At 42.4% G+C, this 26853-nt stretch overlaps 3 protein-coding genes across 4 annotated transcripts; all 3 read left to right on the top strand.

Moving 5' to 3' along the window:
* LOC145699048 (uncharacterized) lies at positions 1-2168 on the top strand. Of its 2 annotated transcripts, none has more exons than XM_081776299.1 (4): positions 1-483; positions 530-860; positions 1401-1696; positions 1742-2168. In XM_081776299.1, exons 2-4 carry the CDS (start codon positions 596-598, stop codon positions 2129-2131), a joined length of 951 nt encoding a protein of 316 aa, XP_081632425.1. In that variant the 5' UTR covers positions 1-483; positions 530-595; the 3' UTR covers positions 2132-2168. The 2 variants fall into 2 exon arrangements, with proteins under 2 accessions (XP_081632425.1, XP_081632424.1); XM_081776298.1 differs by having other exon boundaries at positions 1395-1696.
* Positions 2169-3660: 1492 nt separating this feature from the next.
* Positions 3661-8558, top strand: LOC145698105 (nesprin-1-like). The gene is made up of 10 exons (XM_081775309.1): positions 3661-3689; positions 4094-4182; positions 4300-4338; positions 4895-5077; positions 5241-5455; positions 5606-5687; positions 5826-7007; positions 7135-7265; positions 7324-7533; positions 7620-8558. Exons 1-10 carry the CDS (start codon positions 3661-3663, stop codon positions 8556-8558), a joined length of 3099 nt encoding a protein of 1032 aa, XP_081631435.1.
* A 214-nt stretch (positions 8559-8772) lies between these two features.
* Positions 8773-26501, top strand: LOC145698104 (nesprin-1-like). The gene is made up of 16 exons (XM_081775308.1): positions 8773-9903; positions 10061-10258; positions 10589-10724; positions 10767-20017; positions 20057-20099; positions 20303-20517; positions 20665-20816; positions 20857-22366; positions 22408-22852; positions 22896-23320; positions 23365-23457; positions 23906-24098; positions 24377-24604; positions 24958-25664; positions 25708-25846; positions 25936-26501. Exons 1-16 carry the CDS (start codon positions 8773-8775, stop codon positions 26124-26126), a joined length of 15057 nt encoding a protein of 5018 aa, XP_081631434.1. The 3' UTR covers positions 26127-26501.
* The last annotated feature ends 352 nt before the right edge of the window (positions 26502-26853 follow it).

Raw genomic sequence — 26853 nt, 5'->3', positions numbered from 1 at the left:
ATCAGAAGGAGGCATAGCGCTGAACAATATTGAGTTTGAATTCAGAGATACTTATTGCACAGGAAAGTGGTTCAACGTCGGCTTTTTATTTCATTTCAAAGAAAGAACCAAAAAAGGGCTGGATCTTGAGGGATATAGAGATGTTCAAACACTCCTGGAGAAAAAATACAGTGAGCACATTCATGTTGTTTCTCGACAATGTCTGAGCCAGCGAATTCTTTTCGCTGCTCCTAAGATCGGATAGAAACCGAATCTATTTCTACAACAGCTCTGGTTATATTCTCTATCCTTCATTAGCCCAGCAGTTCATTCCTAGAAGGCTCAAACGATGTGATCCCGTACTCGAACCAGATATCCGAAGATTCTTCGAAGGCAAAATGGGAGCAATCAGGCCCGCCCTGGACGATCTTAATAACGTCGCTTGGATTTTGCTCCCAGGAAACACTACAAAATGCTTTTTTGCGGCACTATTCTTCATGGAGTGTAAGCGACTTCATTGAAGATTCTATTTTTATAAATAAATTTACAGGGAATTCACAAGCCGAGGTTTCAAAAAGAAAATAAAAAATGCACTTTCTTTGCGCGATTCGACAACATGAAGGAAGCAGATGATTTGAAGGTCTTCCTCCATCGATACAAAGACATGTCACTGAAGGTGCAGTTTGTAACATCTTATGCTCTTCCGAATCAGAAAGAAATGAGAGCTCGTGAATCTGGAAACACTAGTTATTATAAAGATGAAGCAAGAAATAGGAAGAAAAGTCATCGACCACATCAAGTTTACTACAACAATTACGGCCCTATAATTTCCGGTCAAAGAAGACATGACTCCCCGAAAATCTCTCTACAGACTTACCTAGGTCTGGTTCTTTAACCCGTTAACTGGGCGCGCGATTTTATACGTTAACAGGCGCGTGGAGATCTAATCTCCACGGACGTTTTGACGATTTCTGTGAAATAGGGCTCATCTTAGCAAATTCTAAGGAAACAGCATGATTCAGAAGCGTCTGCTCTTTCATCTGATTGTTGTTTTGTTTCTATTCTTGATCGTCTAATGGCTAAAAATCGGGGTCAAAGTTACGTCATTTTCGGCGCTGAGATTCAACAAAAGGGAAAAGGCGCACGAGTTGCATTACTCTTTCCCTTTTTTTCGCTGACTGAAGTTTTTCTTTTGCTTCTCCTGAGCAGAATTTCACGCGAAAAATTTTTCAAAATTATACGAGCGGATAGAGAATCGATTGAATTTTTCAGAAATGAAAAAATTTTCAAAAAATAATCAGACGCGTCTATTTTATAGCGCTTCAAAGGCGCCGTGGAGATTAGATCTCCACGAGCCCGTTAACGGGTTAAATAATACTAGAATATATAATTGATTGAGTTATATTGAACCTCAGCTGAAGAAGAGCCATCTACTGGCGCATCCGATAGTACAATAAAAGCAACTGAAGTAATTGAAGAAAAAATCCCTCTTGATATGATTGAAGGAGGAGTAGACCTGACCCTAAGGCCAGAAGTTGTCTGCCTTCCACTTTCTGAACTTGGAATCCGAATCGTCCGACCACGTGAGCTTCGAGGCCTACTTGAGCATGACCTTATCCCTTGGCACAAATTTCCGAGTGAACTGATGCTTGAGATGCCTCCAGAAGATTTCTTGGTGGAGGTAACAGCAAAGCCATTTGTTGACTTCGAGGAAAATGTGAGTCAAATCTCCTCTAAATTTGATGATGAATGCGATCTTTAGAAAGTTGTATTGGAAGATGTTCCGTTGAGAATACACTGTAAACTCGTTAACTCTCTTTTTGTGGTAAGTCAAATCGGCAAAAAAGACGGAGTTCTGGTCAAGCACAAGAAAAGTGGCGATATCGGCTGGGCTCGGGGAGAAATTCATGAAAACGTCAAACTCGTCGTTGTTTTCAATTTGAATAAAGGGCAAGAATTTCGATGGAAGATAAAAGAAGTGGAAGTTACTCCTTGTTTCGCCGGCATTCCCTGTCAAACAATAATCGTCGAAGTTCAAAAAGGATACAACCTGAGAACAGCGCCGAAAATTGGCGACGAAGTTTTGATCCGCCACATCAAGGGAAACGAAAAAAGAAAACAAAAACGATTCATCTTTGCGACTGCTCCCTAAAAATCTTCTATCAATATTCAAATAAATATATGATTAAACTCATGACCAACTCTGGCAATCTATTGACGGACGTTCTATTTGCTGATGATACTGGCAAATTAATCAGTGCACAGAAGACCGCATTTCATGAAGTTTTACAGTCACCTTATCAGAATTTCCTTGGCGTGCCCCGTCAATCGCATCCGGCCACTTTTGCATTTTCTACTCATAATTTCAGCAATTCGAAAAGCCGGTAGACAATAAATTGACGCAAAACTCGATTCTTTTCATGAATAAGGGTATTGTAGATAGGCTATCTAAGATAGCTCTAAAAATCAAACGATCGTAATTTCATGTTTTACGAAAAATTCGCCTTGGAATTGATGATTTATTAAATCTTTTTTGGTGGTTAAATGCCTCGCAGTATTCTAATTTCTCCAAGTTTTCGAAAAACAGAGGCTTTTGGGGTAATTGTCTGTAAAGAAAGTTCGCGAAATGATGTTTGCGCGAGCAGTAGTTTTAGTCCTCGTCGTCGGAGCAACGAAATCTTGTCGATTTTGAGAGTTAAGCCATTTATTTGAGCACAGCAAAGTCACCAATTTCATCTTCTTATTTTCTCTTCGTTTTTTTCTCTCTCCCGCGCTTAGAGCATTCAAGAGATTAGTCAAACATACTTACGGAGAAAAAATATTTGAGATTTCTACGACCCGCGAAATCGATACACTTCAACAACCAAAATCTGTTAGAATTGGAAGTTTTAATCCGCAGTTTGCGCAGCAGGAAAAAGTCATTCGCTCAAACACAGTCGTAAATCAACTGTAAAACCATCAATTCTGTCTATCATCGTGGCTTAATTTTGAGGAAGAGTCAATTTTTAAAAATACGGTTTTATTATTTGACATATTTTTTTTAATTTTAAGATTTCATGTTTAGTTAACTTTGAAACCACGTTTCATGTCGGTCAACTTCCGAAAATAAAAAAAAAATACCTTTTCAAATTCTTTCCTAACCCTAACGGTTAGGGCCTAACCCATTCTTTTACCTAACTTAACCCCTAACAAGCGCCTAATTCTAGCGCCACAAGTGCTGCACCAGGCCTTGTCCTAACCCTAACCCCTTAGAACCCGTTGTACCAATTCAGAACGATAATTCCCCACAAATTGCCTCAATCTTGTCTCAACAATCACTATCATAATTTTTACTATTTACTTAATCTCTAGCTTATCCCCCTGACGGACTACTTTGTGCAAATATCCGAGTGTCTTGGAATTTGCTGAGCGCGGGTAAAAAATTCTTTCAGAAGCAGATTTTTTTGGGAGCGCAGATAGTAGTGTCCATCCGGGGGGACCATTGTGTGCCGCTGTGAGAGTGATTTTTTTGACAAAAATTCATTCCATATTTTTTCCAAAAAGAGACAAAAGAGAAGAGACTAGCTGCTCACTTCCACTGCGCGCTGAATAACACAATGAATTTTGTTTAACAGAAGCTTGCTTTTATAAGCGTTATTTTTTTATAATGCTCTGAAAATGAATTCTTAAGAAAACAGGAAAATGACAAAGTCGGAAATCGGAAATCAGCTGTAAAAAACACACCTCAAGAGAGATAAAAAACAACAAGAGATTCGAAGAGATGGGAAAAGAAGCAGAATTCAGACCTCCTCGACCCGTCCCTAGATCTTCTCAAAACAGGAACGATGCAGCAAAAAATCTTTGAAAAAATTTTTGAAATCATGGAAGAGTACATTTTTTGACAGGCAGAAGGAGCAACGGTCGAAAAGCAATTGAGAAAGTCATTTTTACACATATTTTTTATCTTGAGATTCTGACCAGCCCGTCTACCCTAGTATTGGACTCTGGTTTTAAGCACTTTCGCAAATATTTGAGAACGTAAAATTCAATCTCTTATTTACTTGAAAAAAAAATTGATCAAAAATTCTCTCTTCCTTGATTTTCCCTCGAATTGAATTTTGCATCTATCCATAAGAAATGGCCCAACTCCCCGGGGACGGCGAACTTCACTTCTAGCGCTCCAATCCGAGCGCGATTTCAATCGAAGCATCGAAATTCTAAAAGGTAGTCCCCCCTTTTTTCAAGCTCAAAGCCATCTCCACCAATATACTTTTTTATATACTCATCGCTCAGTCGACATTTTTTGCAATGAAAAAATGTATAAAATTGTCCTTTTTATAGAGGATAATGACATAGAAGATTACATCGTAGAGCTCAAGGGTAAGACTAGCCGTCGTAAATTGTTCAAAGTCGAGTACTTTTAAATGTCGTACATCGTGATCTTCGCATGTAAAGAAATTTCACTGCCCCTGTTCTCTATTTTTCTGACTGTAATTTGAATTGAAACAAAGCATGCTTCACGAAAATGCATGAAAAAAAATGCACTCATTCACGTTCAAATACTACCTCCCCTCCTCTCTCTATCATATTTTTTATTTACGACCAGCTGGTGGCGGGAAACGCTTTATATCTCTCCCCGTCTCAAATCCAATTGCATTGCGCAAATAAAGCGTATTTACTATGATAGGACTAGTGGGCCCAGCACAACAGTCAAAAGCAGGCAAATAAAGCATAATGAGTGCTGCTGCTTCGATTTTTTAAATTTTTTTAAAAGGAAAATAAATCAAGGCGCTCAGAGAACAAGACCGACTTTTTATGACGCCCCCTACTGGCGGGAGATTCTCTGGGAAGTCTCGAGGATCTCAGGGTACGGGAAAAATAAAATCGATTCTTTGCGATCTGAAAGGAAGCTTTGATTGAAAACTGTTATTTTCAGCACAATGGGAAGAGACCCAAAGAAGAACGTACACAAAATGGGTGAATCTTTACCTCTCAAAGCGCAAGCCGCCAATTAAACTGAACGACATCGTCGATGATTTCAAAAATGGTCCCGAACAGATGGCCAAGTTGCTGGAAATCCTGTGTGGCTGCAGGATTGACACAGAAAGTGGCAGGAACGGTTTGGATATTTCGGAATTCGAGAGAAGGAATAACTTTCATAATTTGTCAAATTACGATTTCGCGTTACCAAGGATATGTTTTCCTATTTGATTTATCACACCGGCGGCTTAATGCAGTCATAAAATAGTCCTGCATCAAAGTTGCCCGAAATTTGACTGTAGATCTCGTTCAATCTAAGAAAAAGAACCGTGTAAGACTTCCCGGGCAACGAAGCACTAATCGAATTCATCAAATCAACACTGTTTCAAACGCTTTGGATGCTCTGAAACAAGCTCGTCCAGATGTTCAAATGGTCGGAATCAACCCTTCGGATATCGTCGATGGAAAGACATCAGTAGTTTTGGGACTTATTTGGCGAATGGTCTTGAATTTCCAGGTAGCGTAGTGCCACCGAAAATCCGGATTCTTTAGGACTACCCCCTAAAGTAAAAGGAATCGATGTAATCGCTTTTATTCGAAAAATGTAGTGTTTGAGAAGAGGCGGCAATAGAAAAAGGGGCCTTTGGATACTTATTGCTTTATTCAGATTGAAGAGGTTCTCGAGCAACTCAAGAAATACGAAGACATCGAGGTCGAGACGAAAAACAAGAAGAAAAGTGCAGATTCAGGTATCTCAGCTTCAAGCGGAAGTGAATGAATAAAACTTCTTCTTCCGGATTTATTCAATTCGAGTTTCTACTGGAACTTGACTTGATCCAATAAAAAAAGAGTCGTTTTACCGTAAATATCTAATAAAAATCTTCAAGCTCGGAAGGCGATGTTAAAATGGATCCGGAAGACGGGCGAAAAGGTCAAGACGCCAGACGCGATCGATGTTGAAATCAACGATTTTGGGCCGAGTTTCCGCGACGGTCGCGCTTTTCACTCGCTTTTGCATGCAATTGATGAGGATGCCGTTGATCCAGCAGTGGCAAATCGAGGCAGTAACAAGGAGCGACTAGAGGCGGCGTTCAAAATCGCAGAGGAGCGTTTTGGAATTCCAAAAATTCTCGACGCGGAAGACATCGATGTGGATAAGCCAGATGAGAAATCAGTGATGATGTACGTGGCCGAAATCATCAAGGTCGCAGAAGCTCGCCTAGGAAGCAGCGGCGCTGTTAGTCAAGACCTAACCGATACTGCAATCGAACTCGACCGGTTAATGACCTGGACAGCTGGGGCCGAAGAAGCGCTGAAGAAAAAACACAAGTTGAAGAAATACACGCCCAAGGATTTCAACGACTACAAAGACTTCGAACGCGATCTTGACGAGAAAGAAGATTCTTTTCAAAAAATAGCTCCAAAATGCGACCCTGAGCAAGTTAAACTCATCGCTGGATGCTTCGAAAACCTCGAAAAGTCTAAATCAAGATGGTTAGACGGATTTGACAAGCATCTTCCCAAAGAGTTGAGAAAAGTCGGCGACTTCTTGAAAAAGGCAGAAAAAGGAGTGCGGAAAATTGAAGAATCAGAAAATTCGCTCCGCGAAGAATTCAGCGAAAATGAGCCTAAAGATCCGGAAAGCTCGATCCACTCGCTCGACTCCAGAATAAAAGATCACAACGAAACGTTCGAAAATATGAGCGAAATGATCGAACTCGTCAAAGCCGCTGGACGAAATGGCACTCTTGATCAGCAACAACTCGATTTTATTCAAGGCCGACTGGACAAAATTGAGTCAACAAGCGTTTATCGCCTTGCTTGGTTGGAGTACTCCGAAGCGAGATACAGACTTTTAGGATACATTGCCGCGGCTCAAGCTCAGTTAAAATACTGGACAAGTCCAATGAGTTCTGTTGAGGAAGTTGAGAACAAGCTCCGCGACTGGCAGCAGCTCATGGACCTCGGCGAGTTTGGAGTGAAACTAGAACAGGCCTCTGCGAATCTGAAAGAAAAGACCAACTGTTACGTGAAAACTGGTCTTATCACGCCTAAAGAACGCGAAAACGGTAAGTCAAAGGAAACACTTGAGAAAACAAGATTTCCGCAATGTGCAAATATTTTTGCTTAGCATGTAACTAAACAGTTTCAAGGCCTTACCAGTTTAGGCTGAACATATTTTCACAGCATTTTTAGTTAAAAGAATGACGGAGGACAAAACGGCTCAAGCGCGGATGATCCTTGTCGAGATGAACTCAACGAAAGCGCTTTTAGAAAACACCGTCGAGCGCTGGACTAAATATATTGATTTACTCGACAGTAGTACGGTATGTATGCGATTTACCACCTTGGAGTTTTAATAATTATAACCGCTTTTGTGAATAGAAATGGCTTGACGAAGCTGAGCAGGTGCGCGATGGAGGCGACGAGCAGCGCAATGCATTTTTCACGCACGAGGGCATCGAAGAGGTGCAAAAGAGCATCAAGGGGTTGAATGCCTGCAGCGAGTTTCTTCGAGAGCACGTGGAACAGGAAAAAGAGGAAATTATCGCGGAAGAGACGAATGGTGTGAATCAGCGCTGGAACGATCTACAGGTACATTTACAGTCAATTTTACCGGAAAGACCTTTTAAACTCGACTTATAAGATGATATTGTGATTTTTTATACCTAATATTTCAGGAAATCATGCGCCAAATTGTGAAAAAGAACGAACTTAGAGCAAACGAAGACAGATTCCGTGAAAACGTCGAAAAGATCCAAAAATGGTTGTCGGAAACAGAAGAGCTTTTGCAACAGAGCATCGTCACTCAACTCGATGAAATTGCAGATTATGAACAAGCACTGGCAATTGTCAAGAACGAGCAAATGGGTGAAATGGAGAAGCTTTACCGAAAAACATCAACGGCTGCTCAAGTTGTCTGCAGAAGTAACCCAAGCAAAGAACTGACGAAGCAAAAATTGAAGATCATGTCGCAAATCAAAGATCGTTACATTTCCGTGCGAGAAACAGTCGACAAAGCTTTGGAATCCACAAGTAATCTTCAGACGCCCCTGAATTCGTTGGAAGAAATCTACAACGATGTCCAATCCTGGCACGACGAAGCTGAAGAAGTTCTAGAGTCATACGAAGACCCCAACTGTGGATTAGAGGACGTCGACCGTCTGCTAGAATTGCACGCCTCTCAGTTCGGACAGGAAGTGCTCAACGAAGTCGAAGCAAATATTTCTCGAATGCGGAGCAATGTCACAACCGTCAATGAAGTCAAAATGCCATCAATGGACTCTTCTGATGTCGAAAATCGTGTACTCCAGCTAAATCGCGCGGTCGAAACCATCAGAAGACAGGCGGCAACTTGGGGGCCGCGGATCGAATCGCTTTCCAAAAAGTGGGACGATCTTCAAAAGTGGATCAAGGACTCGGAAGATGCTCTTAACGATTCTGAAAAGTTCCTGACTCAGGAAGAGGCGCCAGGAAAAGAGGAGCTGGAAGAACTTGCCGATACAGTTTCGCAGTTGCTGTCTAAAGCGCCGATGATCAAGTGTGATTTTGAAGACCTCAAGCAAAATCTGGCACGGCTGAGATTAATTTCAGAATATAAATACAATCCAAGGGGGTAAGGTGTGCAAATAAATAAATCATTGACTTTTTCCAGTGTAAACGAATAGAAAATGCTTGCGGTCGCTTGTCAATACTGCTTTATTATCAGTTTTTAAAGCAAATTTACTCGGGAGCAAAGAGCTTTAAAATATGAAATTGTGGCAAATAGAGAGTAGAGAAATGCGACAGAAAATGATTTGATAAGAACTATTCCGCCCAATTTATTTTATATAAATGGGCAACAAAGTTTCAAAGAATGGAATTTACTATCCAAAAGTTCAATACGTCCACGGACTCGGATTTCGTGTTGTCCCACAGCGTTTTAATCGCAAAAGAACCAAAGATCTCAGCCAGAAAAAGACCAATCTTGCTGATCATGAACAACACTGCGACGAACTAGTGCCGTTGATGAAAGAAACTCTTGATGCGTTACTTACAATTTCAGAACGAATCGAGATTAACAAGCTCGTAAAAGGAGTGCAAGATGAAATCGAGAAAGCAAAGACAGTTCTAAACGACATTCGCGAAACGCTAAAATCAGACGGCCCTAAGGTCGCAATTGAAACTCGCGAACAGAAGCTTGAACGCTCCCCAAATCCGATTCGCGAAGCAAAACGGCTGCTTGAAAATGTCAGCGAGAAATTTCGCTCTGAACCGGACGAGATAAACCAACGACTCGTTGAAAATTTACGAACGCAAATTGACCAATTAGCGAATAATGAAAAGGATCTCGCAAAGGAGCTTGATGGTTTGCCGGAGAAGGTGGATGTTTTCATGAACGAAATGAATGACATTTCGAATTTGCTTTCATCCGCGGGAAAATCTGATGAGCCAGTTGATTTTGTGAAGGTGGAAGATCTGGACAAAGCAGAAAAAGTTCTGGCAACATGGGAAGAAGAAAAAGACAAAATCGAGGAAAGCGTAAACGACGCGAAGAAAAATCTCGACAACATCAGCAAGTCACTCCCTCAACCCTTCCGCGAAGAGCAAGAAGAGCAAATTCTAGCGTTCGCGTCTGAAGCTCGCGACAAATCGTCTAAAATGGACAAGCTCAAGAAACGGCTCGCCCAAGCAAGAGCTGCGCACAAGATGAAGGAGCGAATCAATTCCGCGATAGAAGAAATTGAAATCATGGAAGAAGACCTCGCCCTCGATCAAAATGGCCAAAAGAGATTCATCGATTCCGTCCGAGATTCCAAAAAGCAAAATGAACAGCATGAACGCCTCTGCCAAGATTACAAGGAGCAGCAGACAGCTGTCCTTGCTGAAATTCTAGAGCTAGAAAAGCCTCTTGCAGGAGATTCAGCAGAAATTTGCGATATGATTATTGGACCTTCTACCGACAATTTGAAGGAGAAAATAAAGGTAAATTAATTCTACGTAGAGTTCAAAGGAAGAAGTGATTATTCCGCCATTGTTTTTTCAACAATTTTCTCATCTATTGTCTTTGATCTTAACTTTTTGCAACGCGGCAGAATTCAAACTTCTCCGAAATTGGAATAAATTAACATTTTTAAATTAGAACTTCGAGATCCGAATGAGCGAAAGGGGCGACTTCCTGAAAAAAAATCTAAAAGCGTGGAACGGATTTGAAGAGCTGGTTGATGAGATTAACAGAAGATTGGACAAAATTGAGGCTGAGAAAGGAAAATCAAAATATGATAGTCTTCAAGTCCTAGAGAAGCATCTTTCTGTTATCGAAGACAACAAGGAATCACTGGTTAGTAAAATTGTGAGCTCAATTTGAGTTAAGCTGAACTCATACAGTACTCATTTGACACGAATAACGCTTATTAAAAATAATAAATTGAACTTTAAGATTAAACTGTAACCCTAACAGAAAATTTCTGCATAAATAACTTGTAAAAACATGTTGCGACAGTACGTTAAGCTCCTTATTGAAGTGATTTTATGCGTTCTTTGTCGATTCTATTGAGTTGAAGTTGCTCAGAGGCTCTTTGCTAACTCAAGTGTAGGTAAAGCAGGGCCTTGCTTTATAAAAATTGTGTCCGCTCTCAATTTCCATTATTTTTCAAAAGAACTCTTTCAGGTGAAAACGGAAGAACTCAGAGAGACATTGGCGGAGAAATGCTTCAATGAGCTAGAGAAAGCATGCTCGCCATCTGGTGAAAAGAACTTGGCCGATGAAATGAGCGACTTAAAATCACGGCAAGATGCTGCTATCAGTAAGAAGATTTATAATTTGATTTTATGAATTTAAATTTAAGCTCAACTTGACCGAAAAATCAAGGCTCTGAGGAACCTGCGCTCTCAATGGAGCGAAACTGAATCCCTTTTACACGAGCTATCAAGAGAGCTGGAAGAAAACGAGCAGGAATACGCGCAACTTGACGCCCAGTCAAAGGCAGATGGAGAAACTCGAGAAGCACCTCAAACTTGGTACCAGCAGCTTACCGAGTTTGAGGCCAAACTTCCACTTTTTGAACCTCGTTTACGAAAGTGCGACGATTCAATTGTTCAGTTAGAATCGCACACAGAACCTGGCAGTTCGCTCAAAACCCGGGCGGCTAATCTTCGCGCTCGATGGGAGACACTTTCGGATGCTTCTAAGACGCTCCTGAGCCTCGGATCAGAACTCGTCTCCGCCGGACAGCGAATTCGAAACAACTTAGCGACAGTAAGAGGCAACTTGAACGCCGCTGAAGACATTTTACGAGTCGTAGAAGAAAGTGAAATTTCCCAGGCAGATGAGATCGTCCCATTGAAAGAAGAAAACACACGCGCCGGGCTTTTGTTGGACTCTTCTTTGGGCACGCTAAGCACCGTAAAAGCGCACGAGATCTCTGCTCAAGTTCAAGAAGAGATCGAAGAACTCGAGAGCAAGGCGCAAACTCTGAAGGAAAAACAAAGCCAATTCAAGTCCGATCTGACAAAAGCGCACAAAATATGGCTGGAAAGCGACGAAAACTTTAGAATTATACAAGCATTTATTGATCGAGCCTCTGTTTATGATGTGGCGGATCAGAAAATTGCTGTGAATCCAATTCAGTGGCAGTCGGACATATCTGCGATCAAATCTCTTCAGTCAGAATACGAGAATATTCAGGAGACACCAGATTTGCTGAGATCGCAAGTCGATGAAATCTGCAAGCTGTGCAATTGCGAAGCTGATCGAATGACAACCAAAGCTGCAAGTCTTGAGGTCGTTTTCACCGGAATCCCCCAGGTACTCGAAGATATGGTAGAAAAGATCAAGGAGGTGAAGAAAGCAACGGAAGAGTTTGCAATTACTATGGATCGAAAAATGAATGAAGTCCTGAGAATCGATTCTAAAACAAGATCTCAAAAGACAATTCAAATCGAACTCATAGAAGAAATGAAAAAGACCTCGGATGAGACTCTTCAAACTCTTTCCGCGGCTGCAAGTGTTGATGAAGTATCTCTTCTCGTTCGGAAAATTGATCAACTTATTCCAACTGAGGACTTTAGAAACATTTCCGGAAAACTGGTCGAGTTCAAAGAACTATCTGAGCGAGTGAGTCTTCTTCTCAAGGGAAGAAAGCGTGCTGCAGAAATGCTTGGAGATCTTCAGGCTCGCTGTTCTCCCCTGATGGACGAGATTGAGAAGTTTACTGCTATCATGAAAGAAAACGGAGAATTCGACGCTGAAATGATTCAAGACTGCAAAAACATCACAGAAGAGCTCGTCGATGCGCTCAAAATTGCGATAAACTTTGACAACCAAGCCCACCAAGGCCACTTGCAATTTGTATTCAAAGAACAAACAATTCTCGCTCGACAGCTAATCACAAGATTAGACGAAAGAGTGGAAGAAATTCTGCAATTTGCTTCTCTCCAAAGTTCATCAAAGGAATCCAAAAATCTCGCCTATGATAACTTCAAACGAAGAGCTGAAGAACTCGAGCAGCAAATTCTCGATCTCCAAGATGAGGTCGAAGAGCTCGAAAAAGCGAAAGAAATGACTCAATACTCAAAAACACGGAAACTTGCTCATATGGTTGAACAACTGTCAAACTTCAACGAAATAGAAATGAAGTCGATCCGAGCAAAGGGAGAAAAGATCTGTCAAGAACGGAAAGAACTGTCTGATGAAGTCAATGCCAAGATTGACGCTCTTCAGAAACTTATTGACGCGACATCAGAGGAGTTTTCTGATTTCAGGCAGCATTTGACTGAATTGCATTCTGCTGAAAATGAGTACAAAGACGAAATCGCTACGATCAAGCAGCTTCTGAAAAACGTCGAAAAAGTAATTGGTGAAATCAAGGAAGAGGACGTCGCGTCAAATGTCGTTTCTTCATTGCGAAAAGCAAGGGAAGATCTCGAAGCGCAACAAGAAAACGCTGACAAGCTCAAAAAGTCGAAAAATCAGATCAAGGTCAAAACCCTGGAGCTGAGTCAAAGCCTCGTTCTGAAAAGTATCCCGGCAGAGGTTGCTTCAAAGTTCGAGAGAGACAGCTCTGGAGAATCTTCTGATGAAGAGTCTTCGAAATCTAACGCGTCTTCAATCGAATTACTGACAGATCAATACATGGATTTACAAGATCAAGTCGAAGAGCTCATTCAAGAGTATGAAAACACCGCTAAAATCGACGAAAACATTAGCGAATTTGAAAATACCATCGACGCATGGGCGCGTCAAGTTGCTCATGAATTGAATAACAACCTCGATGGAAGTAAATCCCTCTCAGAACGGCTTGAACAGCTTCCGATGGAAATCGAAGACCACGAAGCCCAACTCGAACATTTGCGATCGAGTGCTCAAAACGATTCGCAAAAGACTTCTTTAGACGAAATCGCCAAGCGACTTGAAAGATCAAAGACACTCTTTGCCGCGAAAATAAAGAAGCTAGAATTTTTCGAAGGCGAACATGGTCAGCTTCAAGCGTACATTGCTGATCTAGACTCTTGGTTATCAGCAAAGGAGAACACACTGCTGACAATTGAGAAAACAAACCGAGCAGATAACATCCCGAAATGTAAAGAAATCAATTCTGAGTTGATCAAACAACGCGACAATGTTGAACAAGCCAAGGATCATCTCAATTCACTTTGCCGAAATTTCCATGGCGCTGATAAGTTGGAAGAAACAACAACTGCAGTAACTGCGCTTGTTCGGAAATATGAGACTGTTTGCAAGCTGTCACTCTCTGTTCTGAACAAACTCGAACAAGCTCTTGTCGATGAGTTCACAAAAAACGAAGAAAAATTCCTCATCTGGAAGAAACGGGCCCAAGAAAGTATTGCCGAAGCTCAAGATGTAGCTGGAGAATCGCATGAGATCCAATCAAAGATTGACTCACTAGAAGAGGTCCTCGAAAGTCAAGAAAAGGTTGAAGGATGGCTGAAAGAACTGGCTGAATCTAACGATTTCGACGCAAGCAAGCCTGAAAAACACATGCAAGATTTCAAGGGAATCATTCGGGAAGCTAAACACTATGTTAGTGTGCTCAAAGATGCCTCGATTTACGTCTCAACTCTCGAGGATAATCGAATTACCTTACAGACGTGGCTTGAAAAGACGAAAACGAAGCTCGACGAGCATGACAAGGACATTGATGATGTAAAAGAGGTTGATTCGTTCATTGAAGCGCTCAAAGATCTGAAGAGCGAAGTTGATGCGAAAAAAGATGTCTTCAAAACTCTTCAACAGCAAGTGATGGACATCGCCGATGGCGACATTGGAACTGTCCCGGGCAAAAGAATCCAACTAACCGTTAACGACTTCAACAACTTGGAAAAGAAAGTTGATGATAAACTGAGAAATCTCGTTTCCTTCGAGGAGCAGCTGAATGAATTCAACATTTCGAAAGAAAATCTCAGAAAATGGATCAAATCTATCCTCGACCGAGTCAGCACCCTTGATGCCGACCTCGACAACGTCTCCAGCGTTACCGAGTGCCAAAATGTCACAAATCTTGTTGATCTCGTTCTTCTAGAGAAACAAGAAGGAGAAGTGAAGATCCACAAGGCCCTAGGCCGGGCAGAGCGACTCTGCAACTTCATGTCTCCAACTGGTCGCACTAAACAACAAGAAGACATGGAAATCATGAAGCATGCTTTTGAAGAGCTCGTCGATAAGTTGGAAAACTTACGTGCAAAATCTGAGCTTCGAAATTCTGAACTTTCGCAGTTAGCAAAATCCTGCGTTGAACTTGAGAACACACTAGCTGACATCGAAGCGGTTCTCGAAGAAGATCCACCGGTTCCATCCGATTTCAAGGAGAAGAAACAGCGGGTCGAGAGACTAATTGAGCTGGAAAATGATCTGAACGAAGTTGAGGCAAAAATAACAGCCTCTGAAACGCTCATGCTCGAGTCTGGCTACCAAACGAACGATTTTACATCGGATCTTCCCGGCGAGCCAGTTAACATGGACATGAGTACAGCTTCCTCTGTAGTTGCAAGCAATGTATTAGCCCCGTTGACGAATAGAGTGAACGTTATCCGCGCTGATCTTAATGAGAAAATACGAAGAGCGAGTGAAATCCGCGACCGGCATGAGCGATGGATCGTTGCAGGCGATGAGCTCGAAGAATGGATCAATTCAGCGAAAGAAGAGCTAAGTCGCTGGTCTGATCTTGTCGGAGAAAAGGATCGTTATCATCTTCAAAAGAAAGTGGCGAAAATTGAAGAGCTTCAAAAAGCGAAAATTGATGGACTGGCGAGGCTTGAAGCGACTGTAACACTTGCTGAGTCTCTTGAGAATGACACTGCTCCAGCTGGGTATGATCTTATCGCGACAGAGACCAAACAGCAAAAAGCTTCTTGGAAAGAATGGGAAGCTTCAATTGATGAAGCTTCTGAATCAATAAGTCATGCATTGGCTGAACTTGAAGAATACCAAGATGGCTTCCAAAAGGAGCAAGAAAAGATCGAGTTCCAATTGAAGGAGTTCTCCGAGGATCTTAATGCAATTTCTCTACCAACAAGTGAAGATATCACTGAAAAGATCCCGGAGCTGGTTGAGGCAGAGCATAAAATGAAAAAACTCTCATCAAAGCAAAATCCAATCAGAACTCAATTGAACGTTCTCTGTAGAAAATTTGCGAATGAAGACGCAACAGAGATTTCTGAAGCCGTTACCAAAACGCTATCAGAATTTACAGTCAAGAAAACAGAGCTTGGAAAGATCCGGAATGAGATCGAAACAGATCTTCGTTCTCAATTCAAGCTCAAATCAAGTCAGTTTGACAGTTTTATCCGGCGACATACTGCTCAGCTACAACAGTTGTCGACTCCGAGAGGTGATTTGGAAGGAGCACAGAAAATCATCATCGCTTTGAACGAGTTAACCGGCGCCTGCTTAGAGCAAGGAAATGATAAGCTGAAGGACCTCAATAATCTTGCCGACAAAGGAACAGTAATTTTCATCAGCGAACAGGTCAATCTCAATCGCTCAACAATCCGGCAACTAAAAGAAAAGTGGAAGCACTTTGTTTCCGAGTTGGATGAAGCAAAACAATCAGTAGTAGGCTACATTGACGGACTCAAGGACTTTGACAAGTCTTGTTTCGAGCTGTTCCACTGGCTGAGTCAAATGGAATCAAGACTCAAAGCAGAGAGCGGTTTAAAAGCAACGATCGGTTTGAAAAAGTCCAATTTTGCTGCTCTTCAAGCTATTGACGAAGAAACAACCGACGAACAATACAAGTTCCTTCGATTAAAAAGAAAAGCCGTCAAAGTTCAATATCCAGGAGGAACCCTTCGAGTCGGTGAACTACAGACATCATACAGATCACTCTGTCATCAATCGTCACAGGCAAAGAGAGACGCTCAAACTCGTCTCCAGCAGCACATGACTCTCGTCACAGAAATCGCCGGCGCCGAGGAGTGGATAAAAGAACGTCAGCAGTGCATTGACTCTCTTAATCCTGGTCTAGAAGGTGTTGATAAGAATGGCATCGAAAAGCGACTGAAGGATTCCCGTAGAATCGCCAACGAACAACAAACAGGCGAAGGAATGGTCCAAGTAGCATTGAGCCGATTAGAAATGGTGCTTCAGGGAACTTCTCAAAACGGAAAACATGCAGTTCAGCTTCAAGCTCAAAGCTTGAAAGAAGTTTGGTCGACATTCTTGAACTCGTTGCGTCATTCGGAAGAAAAACTCAGCTACAATCTTCAGCAATGGTCGCTTTGGGAAGATGCAATTACCGCGGCAAACAGTTGGTTGTCAAAGGCAGCGAAAAATCTTGATGAAAGAGTTGGTGATACTTCTGATTCGGACAACTCTGAGTCCACCATATCTCCGACATTGACGATGCATCGACTGAAAACAATCGTCGACGATTTCAATCATCATGGCCATTTCTTCTGCATCGAACAACTGGATAAACAGACAAAACATCTCACAGCGGCAATCGGTCCATGTGAAAATGCAGCACAAAAAGTAGAGCGAACCCAGGAAAAGTATAGAATTCTTCTTGCTGCAGCGAACGAAAAGCTTCAAATTTCCGCGAGCGAAGCTGAACTGCTTGAAGATAGAAGACATGCACTTCGAGACTTTACTGATTGGCTTGCAGATCAACGACCCATCGTTGTTGGTTTCATGGAACCAAATGGTGTTGATGTTGAAACATCACTCGCCGGGCTCGTTGCTTTTGAAGCCGAAGTTATTCCAGAAGGCGACGCAAAATGCAACATTTTGGAAACAGAATGTCAGGATGCGTACAACAATCCAATCATCGATGAGTGGCAGCAGCTCAAAAGTTCTGTGAAATCAGGAATCTGCGAACTCAATGAGAGGAAGACTGAAATCGAGCTTTTGCGAAAAAGTGTTCAAGACTTATTGAAATGGCTTGAATCACAAAATGATGTTCTCAAAGACTCCAGCCGAAACAAGATCATCATCAACGAAGACAAATCTAACAATGCTCCAGTCATCGTCTCAGAACTACAATCGATGGTCAACGAGTTTATGGCGAAGAAAGAGACTAAGGACGCAATCACGGAAACAGCAAGTCAGCTCATGGACAAAAGTCGCCTTGATCTAGCAATCACCATCGAAATCAACGATCTATCGACCAAGTTCCAAAACTTACTCGGACAAACGAAGTCAAAATTAAAATCTGCCGAACTCGCCGCATCCGCTCTTCATGAAATCTCACTGAATATCGAAGATATCGAACAATGGATTCAAGTTAGCAATGAAACGTTCATCGAGGCCATCACTCCACCCGAAAATATTCCCTACCCGGGAGATCATTTAGAAGAAGTACTCCAAACACTTCACCAGCTAATAACCGAGTGCGAGACTCGAAGGGCCGTTATTGTCGGTCTCGTTGACAAATGTGACCGAGTCGTCGCTGGAGGAAACCGTTCCCCTCTTTCTGAGTCGACAATTTGCGACATCAAGAAAATGGGCAAATCGGTCAACGACAGCTATCAAGAATTCTACGCTAAACTTCAATCTGCTCAGCGAAGAACGACAAAAACAAGAGCTCACTGGTGCGATTACGATCATGCTCAGAAACACATCGATCAGTTCCTCGAAAAAGCGGACAAGAAACTGAACTCAAATCCAATCGGTGAGAGCAAAGAACTCGGCGAGCTGAAGAAAAAGCAAGCAGAGCTCAGCGCTCAAATCAAAGATCACGCTCGTGAGAAGGAGAAATTCATCGAGGCCGAATTCCGTCTTGGGAAAATGCCCCTCGAAATTCAAGACAAAGTTGCTCCTCATTTCTACAAACAACAAGGAAAGTTCAAAGAGCTTGGTAGGGAACTCAGGCGACAAGCAGATGATGTATCCAAAGGAATCGACGCTGTCAATCACTATCTCGCGGAGATTCAAAAATTGGAGCGAACAATGTTCCAGTTATCTTTTCACATCGGAGAGCTTGAGGAGCAAATACTCAATTGCTCTGAGCCAGCGCTAGAACGCGAGTCTCAAGCGACCATTCTCCTTCAAGACGTCGAAGCGTTCCAAAAATCTGTTTCTGCAGCCCGAGCGGCAGAATTAGACGACTCCCGTTATCAAAAAATGCAGCCACTGGTCGATGCAGCAAATGGAATGCACCAGAAAGTCGCGGAACTTCTGGCTAAATGCCAACGAGATATTGTCGAGTCGAAAGATCGCAATACAGAAGTCAAGGATTACATGCAAACTCTGTCGAAAGCACGAAACGCAATCTCCAACATGCCAAAAGCTCAGGATCAAGCTCAAGCAGCCCGCCAACTCGATCAGCTTGAGAACATCAAATTTGACATGCAGGAAATAATCCGCTGGTGTGAGGAATTCACTCACGAGCAACCTGATTCTCAAGAAGGCAAGAATGTCATGAACGAGGCAAAAGCCGTGGATCAACAGAGACTTGGAAAAGTTCAATCCATCAAGAGAGATATCGAAAAATGGGACCACGAGCAAGAAACAATCGCAGACATTGACGCCTGGCTCCACAAAGCTGAGAATCAACTTGAATCGCTCACTGATCTCCATGATAGCGGATCATCCTTCGAAGAAGCTGTTCCAATTCTGGAAGCAAAGGCTAAAGACCTCAATATCATCATTCACGAGTGCATGGATTTCAAGGAGAAATTGAACGAGCTCGATCAAGTAAAGGAAGTTGAGCAGCTGAAAGCCCGACTCGAAGTGCTTCAAGAAAGAGCCGAAAAAGAACTCGATGAGATGCATGAATCGATCGAAGCGGCGAAAGGTATTCAAGTCCAAATAGTTGCCTACAACCGAGAGCTTGAGCAACTTCAGTCTGAGTTTTCTGAAAACTCGAAGATCGATAAAAACTCAGAAACCAGGCTTGCCAGGTTCGAAGAGCTCGTCGATCGAGCAAAGAGTATTACCGGTCCAATTTCAAAAGTCGTCACCGACTTGGGTAGCATTCGATCATTGCTTCAGCCGACTCAATACGAGAATGGGCAAACAATCGTCAACGATCAAAAATCTCGACTTGTTGACATCATCAGCCGCTCTGAAAACCGCTCGGCTCATTTGCGCGATTTGATAAATGAAAAGTGTGATTTTGTAAAGAAACTTGCACAATTCATCGAAGCAGCGCAGAAGAAATTGGCGGAGACTACGATCCCCGTCGAGCAAAACTCTTCAATCGCTGAATTGGAGGAGCAATTGAAAAAAGCTTGTGCAGCGCAGCAGGAGCTTGCTCAACTCAACTCACAATTCCAGCAATTGCGGCAGATTCAATTAGCAGCAGTGAAGCTTGGTTTTTCGACTATTGAGCAGGAAGAGATTGATTCGACTGATTCTAAAGCAGAAGAAATACTTGACTCGGCGATGAGCGCCGTAGATGAGCGGATCGCAAAGCTCGAGGAACTCAAAGCACATCACGAGCGGTGGTACAACCAAGGCCGCGAGCTGAATTCCTGGATGGACCAAGCCGAAAAACGAATGGAACTCCGCCTCAAACTCTTCCCTGTCAATCCGGACTCAATGGCGAAGCTCATCAGCCACTACAAGAACTTTACCAGAGAGCTCCTTAGTCGACAAAAACCACTAGAAGAGTTGACGGCCAAAGTTGGCTCACTAAAGGTAATTACATCTTGTTTCAAAGTCTTAATTAATTTTAAGGTCCTTGTGAAGGAAACAGCTGACGATGCGGTTTATGTTAAAGGTCAGAATAAATTAAGAAGGGTTCTTAAATTCCGCACCATTATTTCAACTGCACGTGATGGGGCGCCACTAGGTGGCTTAGGTGAAATATGTTTGGGTTTGCTTTTTCTATATTGTTCTGTAGCAGAGTGGACACTAACAAATATATTTTCTTTTGCTAATTGATTTTTTCTTTTAAAATAATTTACTAAAACTTTGCGTTAGATCTTGAAGAGCGCTACCAAAAACTTCGATCCGAGTGCGACAATATCACCAAGGACTTGCAACATGCACTCGCGATGCGAGAATTGTGCAACGCCGATTTCAACAGAGTCAAGCGATGGCTTCAAGAAGCAGAAGTTCAGTTGACCCCAGAATCGTCGGCAGGCACCATCGCTGAGCTAGAAACGCAGCTAAAGGAACAGTGGATAGATCAACCGGTATTTTTTAGCATCGTGAAAACTTATGTTTTGTAAAAATCCCATCATTTCACGTTGAAATCGTCATCATCAATAGAATTCATTTAGAACTTCTATTTTCTTCTCATAAAAAAACAACTTCTCTGTAATCTAAATATCCAAAAATAGCAATACAATCAGCTGGAGCGCGAAATCCCTGAAATTGCAAATGTTCTTCGAACAGTCAAATCCAAAGCCCACGAGATCTCAGACACAAGTCCTCCTCAAGAAATCAACATTCTCCAAGAGCGCATTGAAAAGTCAAAACAGAAACTTGACAAGTAAATTTTTTTAAACCAGCATTTGATTACACATTTTTAGCATACAAGCCAACGCCGCGAAAAAAGCAGAAATGACTGAGAAACTCATCACTTCCCGCCGCGAGTACGAGCGAACAACTGCCCAAGTCGAAGCGTTCTTATCAGAAGTAGCCGCTAAACAATCCTCGCCGAAGGAGATGAGTGACTTGCTGGACAAAATCCGGCCTGATATCGAAGAACTTCGTTCGATGAAAGAGTCGCTCAAGCAAGCTGGACAGCCATGGCAAGCAGAAAGGCATTTGAAACTCTTGACAAAATTCCATCAACAAGAGCACATCGCCCGTGAACTCCTCGCCAGGGAGGAAGAAATCGCAAAGCTAAAAGAAGAGTACGAATGTAAATATGAATCAGCCGCTAGTACTCTTGACGATATTGCCACCCCAGTCGCCTTTTCTTCCATGTCTTCGCCAAAAGAAGATGAAATTGAAAAGAAACTCGCTTGCTGCCACGTGACAATCGCAGATCTTGCGAAACTTCGCCAAGATTTGAAGGAAATCACGATTCTCGCACAGAAACTCGGAAACAATGAGCCTAACAGAATCAGCCAAATCAACGACAAAGTCGGTCGACACATGGCTGAGTGCAACGCGATCATTCGCGAGTGCCAGTCAAAACTCGCTGGCCTCAGAGACTTTAGTTCAATTATTTCTAGTGAGCTCAAATGGCTCCGAGAGACTCAAATCGCCATAACAGCGCCGCAAAGTCTCCCACTGCAGGTCTCTGAAGTTCAAAAAATGATCGTGAGACTCAACCTTCTGGAAGACGAGACCGTCTCGAGGCTTGATCATCTCGAAAAACTTCTAGCAGTGGAGGAAGATGAGCGAATTCCAGACGATGAGCGTGACAATGCCAGAAAAACCTTGGAAACTCTTAAACCAAGCTTGCTATCCGACTTTGATTCGCAAAAGAAACTCATGTCTGAAGCTTTGTCTGCCAGACAGACCTACGCTGAAAGATTAAACTCTGTTTCCGGTCAATTGGGCGCTGCTTCTGCTCGATTAGATCTGATTGAATCTGACTGTAATGGTTTTGTGATGCCAGATCAGGACGAGCTCAAATTCACTGATCAAGAACTGGAAGATGTTCAATCAGTTCTGATTGATAAATTGAACGAATTCGAAGCAGCAAGCCAGTGTCTCTCCCTCTCTCCATCAACAAATCATCTCGCCCAAGACCGTGTCAAAGAAGCTATCACTATCATACGACAAAAAGCGAATCAACTGTTGAACCAAGCTTCTGGAATGAAATCAGACATCAGCGATGCTGCTGCCGCATGGCAGAGCTGCGAGAAAGTCATCAATGAAATTCGCGAGGAGCTCAAAATGGCGGATCAATTCTGTAACAACTACAAAGACGCCAATTCTCAGAATGCGACGGAAGCAACGAATCTTGCTGAAGCGTTCAGATGCTACACCGATGAAATGAGCAAGTGTTGCGAGGAACGATTGGAGCAACTCGATCAAGTTGCCGCAGCGCTTGGCTCTCAGCAATCGCTTCTTTCTGCATACGAGGTAAAAAATTAGTACTTTGCAACAATAAGATTTCTTTTCAGGTTCTCAATGAGCGCTGGGATGAAACGAAATCTAACGCCGCGATGATTCGAACAGAGTTGGAAGCTAAGGCAAGCAGGTGGTCAATTGTTGAGCCAATGGCGGCGAAAATTGAATCCTCGCTCGACGAAATCGCCAATTCTCTTGATAAAGAAAAATCTTCCGGGTTCAAATCTTCCGAAAACAAGTTCGAGAAGCTCTTGGATAAATCTAACGAGACGATCGACGAAATCTTGCAACTGGAACACATGAGCATTCCCCTCGGTCACGTGGGCACAGTTCTTCATCAGCGTTTACATTCACGCGCGCAATATCAGAAGGATCTCTTGGAAGACCTGGTCAAGGATGAAATCGATTCAGCAGAGCTGAAAGAAGCGGCGTTCAAAAAATTGAACCAGCTAAAATCTTGGTTTGATGAAAACCTCCTCTCGGTTATCACTGATCCATGTAAGAAATCTCCAGTATTTAAGACTAATTGAATCATTTTTAGCTGATTTGGAACATTTGGAAATTGACCAACTAAAATCCCTCCATCGTCAAATCTGCCAAAAGGAAAAAGAAGTCTTTGCAGCCGGGAAAGAAGCCGCAAAGCTTTATTCTGACAAAACCCCACCAAAAGAGCTCGGCTCAATGATTTCATCCCTCCAGCGAGAGTTCTCTCTTGCCAAGAAAAACATCGAATCTGCTTGTTCTCAGTTGCGCAGTACAGTTGCCAAGCGAGAGGAAGCTGGTGTTAAACTAGTGACGTTGATGACTGCTTTGCAAGATGCAGAGCTACAGCTATCAGATCCTGTCGGCGATGATACAGATCTCAAGGTCGCCACGAAAAAGCAAGAAAAACTACACAGCAAACTGGACGAGCTCCATCTTGAATTGTTGAGACTCGAAGCGGAGGCTACTTCTGGTACTAAAGAGGTATCTTTCAGAATGCTTAGATCATATTTGATTCTCATTCTTAGGACTCTGTTCTTCCTGAGGTCTTGAAAACAGCCTGTCAGCAGATGAGCCGAGTGCAACAGCTAGCTGATCTTCGAGATAAACAACTTGAAAAGGTACAAAAAATTTTTTGGGACACTTTTAAATCACTTGACCGCAAAGAAAAATCTCACAATAGGGATTAAAACTGCCTCTTTTGTGCTCAAATAGGATAACTCTATTCCGAAAGCCACTTTTTTACGGTGAATTACAGTAATTGACTGAATGATAAGTGCCTCCCGCCGTTGACAAAAGAGCATTTTTTGGTTTTGTCAATTCAATTGGACTGGCAATATTTATTGCGCAAATATGCTCAACTCAGAGCTTTATTTTTGGTCCTTCAAAGTTTGAACGGAACTTCTAATCTCGTGTTTGAATTGAATTTTGTGAGGTGAGAATTACATTCGTGAGAAAAAAGTGCAATAAAGAAAATCAACATTTGCAAAAATGCGCTTTATGAGCTTTCAAGATCTTGATAGCACTCAGTTCCTAGATTTACTGACATAATATCGATGTTCTTTTTAGGCTGCGGAAAAGGACGAGGAAGTAGAATCCCTGCTGCGCAAAGCCGACCATCTTGCCACTTTAGCAACATCGGAATTGAACTCGATCGAGCGGGAAGCTGAGCCGGAAATGAACGCTTCAACTATTGACCAGAAGTATTTTGAGCTTGTTGCTCTTGCCGACCGACTTTCTGGCGTTTCTAAACAACTCAAAGGTACGAATGTCAATTGAAATCAACGAAGAGTATTTTTCAAAGACTCAAAAGTCTTTAGCGAATCATAATCCCAAGAGGCCACTTGTCTCGTAAGAAAGACTATTGTTGTAAATCGGCTGTATTCTGATTCTGTTGTATTTGTACAGAGCGTGAAAAGACACTATGCCCTATGTGCCTGTCTCTGCCGAGCAAACACAGGCCTCGGGCAATGCCAGCACTGCCATTTGATCATTACTGCTTTGAAATTATCAGAACAGCTTTTTGACTCGAGTTTTCAGAGGAATCGAAAAAACGAAGACCAATGGAGCAGCAGTTATCGCTAGCAGCAGACAGCGCGAATTGCACAAGTTCGCGACTGCGTGCACGGGCCGATAAGCTTCGAGAGCTGTCGAGTAATGCGAAGAGCTGGGGATCCGATATCCGTGAAGCGCAGGATAAACTCGTTCGATCGGTCAACAAGCCACTTACTGTTTCGACCCCTGTTATTCAAATTACACCACCAAACGGTAAGCAATTCATTCTTAGCTAGCATCATTGATTCGTTCCCTTACCAAACAGACTGACACCCACTCCCGGGCTACCTTTGTCTCCCTATTTCCTTCGTCAAATACCGCCGTGAATTTTCCCCTCACGTGATATTTAAGTGCTCATTTGTAGTCAATAACCTTGCAAATAGTCTACTGTCGAGGTTATTTTTTTATGCCTCCCGAGGCCGAATTCCATTTCGAATTTTATATTTGCTCGTCTTTGCGGTTTTCAGGGAATTTTTATTTTCTCGATTGATGATTTTCGGACATTTAATCGCTTCATTAAAAAATTCTTTCTTGATGCCGGAAGATTAAAATATTTTAAAATTCAGATACGCCCAGTCCCATGACAACCAGCTCCAAAACACCAGTTTCAAGCAAACTCTCACCAGAAGCGTCGTATTCGGAAGTAGAACGACTGCGAAAAAAGCTCCGAAGTTTTACCTTTGCCGATCTTGGCGAGTCCAAGCTCTTGTCGCAGCAGCTCGAGGATTACAAAGAGCTACATAAGCAGCTCAAAGCAGCTGTCCAATCGGCTAAGATGAGCCAGAAAATCTCGGAGGTATCGAACCCGCCGAAGAAGCACTCGCCGAGGTTTTCCAATAAATCCATTTCGCCAGCAACTTCAAGTGTTCAAAAAACATCTGCACCTGCGCTAAATGGAACCGGTGATGCTCCACTTCCTCAAGCGACCAAATTGGAGCCCTTGCTCGTCGTAGCGAGCAACAATACTGGTGGCGCCTCGGCCGAGTATTGGACGAACAACGACAGCCCGCAGAGCAGCTGGACCCCTCGCGTGGCGCCATCTCGTTCCCCAGCGAGTATAAAATCGCCGGCGACGATTTCAACCTCGCCCCAGTTCGCTAATGGGCACCATGCGCAAGGTCCTCCTACAAACAGGACGACTACCAGCTCCACCAGAAGCCTGAAATCGACAGATTTGGCTGCTGCGCTGGAGCAACTCACCTTCGCGCCAGAATTCCAGAGATTATGCCAGAACTCGGCGACGGCGCTTGATGAGTGCGAACAAGTACTACAGGTGAGACTTACAGTAATTTATAGAGTCATAAAACTGTGACTAGACCCAATCTGGCGGCACACTCGATGCTCAAATGGAACGAGCGGACTTGTTGAGCAATCGGCTGGATGATATCTACCCAGATCTCGAAAAGTGCGACGATCAAACAAGCTCGATTGCTGCTAAAGCGCCGGATTTCAACTGTAAGTTTTACTGTACTAACTCGAAGGATTTAAACCCCTGTTAGAGGAGGCCCCTTTCTTAGATTGCTTTGAAAAACTAAATTTTATAGCGCAAAACATCGCGAAAAACATCTCATCAATGCTTCTTGATCGATGGGATACAGTCCGAATGCGCGTTGCCCAACAACAAAACGCCATCGAAATCCAAATGCTTGAATCTGAACAGTACCGGCGCATGGTAGACGGGTACAAGTCCGAGCAAGAATCGCCCACTTCTGCTTACAGCATCACCACAAACTAATTTAAATCCTTATTTTTATACACAGAGAGCTACCTGAATTATCATTTTATAAAAAAAACAACAAAAATATTTCAAAGAAAACTCTATTTTTCTACTCTTGTAAATCTCTCCCAACGACCAAAAAGAGCCTTATTTTGCTACGAATCCCCTATTTTTGTATGAATTCGTCTATTTTTGTACAAATATCCAGTGAAGAAAAAATTTCATCAAATCAATATTTGAGAAATGAATTTTGCTGGGACCTATTTATTTTTGACAGAATCCTATTTTCTTATTCAATCTTTCTACTTTACTATTTCTATTTTATCAAAAAAAAAATCAGATAACTCTGACTGTACATTGTATTTTGAGCAAATAAACTGCCAAACAGCATAATTAATATTTTTGATGAACTGAAAGAATTCTGCATGACCTGCATATTCTTGGCAATCAATTGGTTTCTAATAGAAATAGTGGCACAAATAATGAAATCTAAAATTTATCAGAGAAAATGTCAAATTCGAGCACCTGTGACCAAAAATTGGCGGATAAGTGAGCAGGTAATCTTCAAATTCACCGGCGGAATATAGATAATGGAGATTATAAACCGTAATAATGACGACCGCGGAGAGCTTCTAAAATAAAAAGTGGGCAGTAACAGTAGAAATTTCATTTCTATTTCAAATCAAATCAATTCTCCAAAAAATTGTGTCCAACTGGTTCGCGATGAGACAACTTACATAAAAAA

This window comes from Oikopleura dioica, chromosome 2 (genome assembly GCF_907165135.1).
Source record: "Oikopleura dioica chromosome 2, OKI2018_I68_1.0, whole genome shotgun sequence".
In the NCBI taxonomy this organism is placed as follows: domain Eukaryota; kingdom Metazoa; phylum Chordata; class Appendicularia; order Copelata; family Oikopleuridae; genus Oikopleura; species Oikopleura dioica.
The sequence above is the reverse complement of the archived record's forward strand: the minus strand, read 5'-3'. Positions and strand labels throughout refer to the sequence as shown.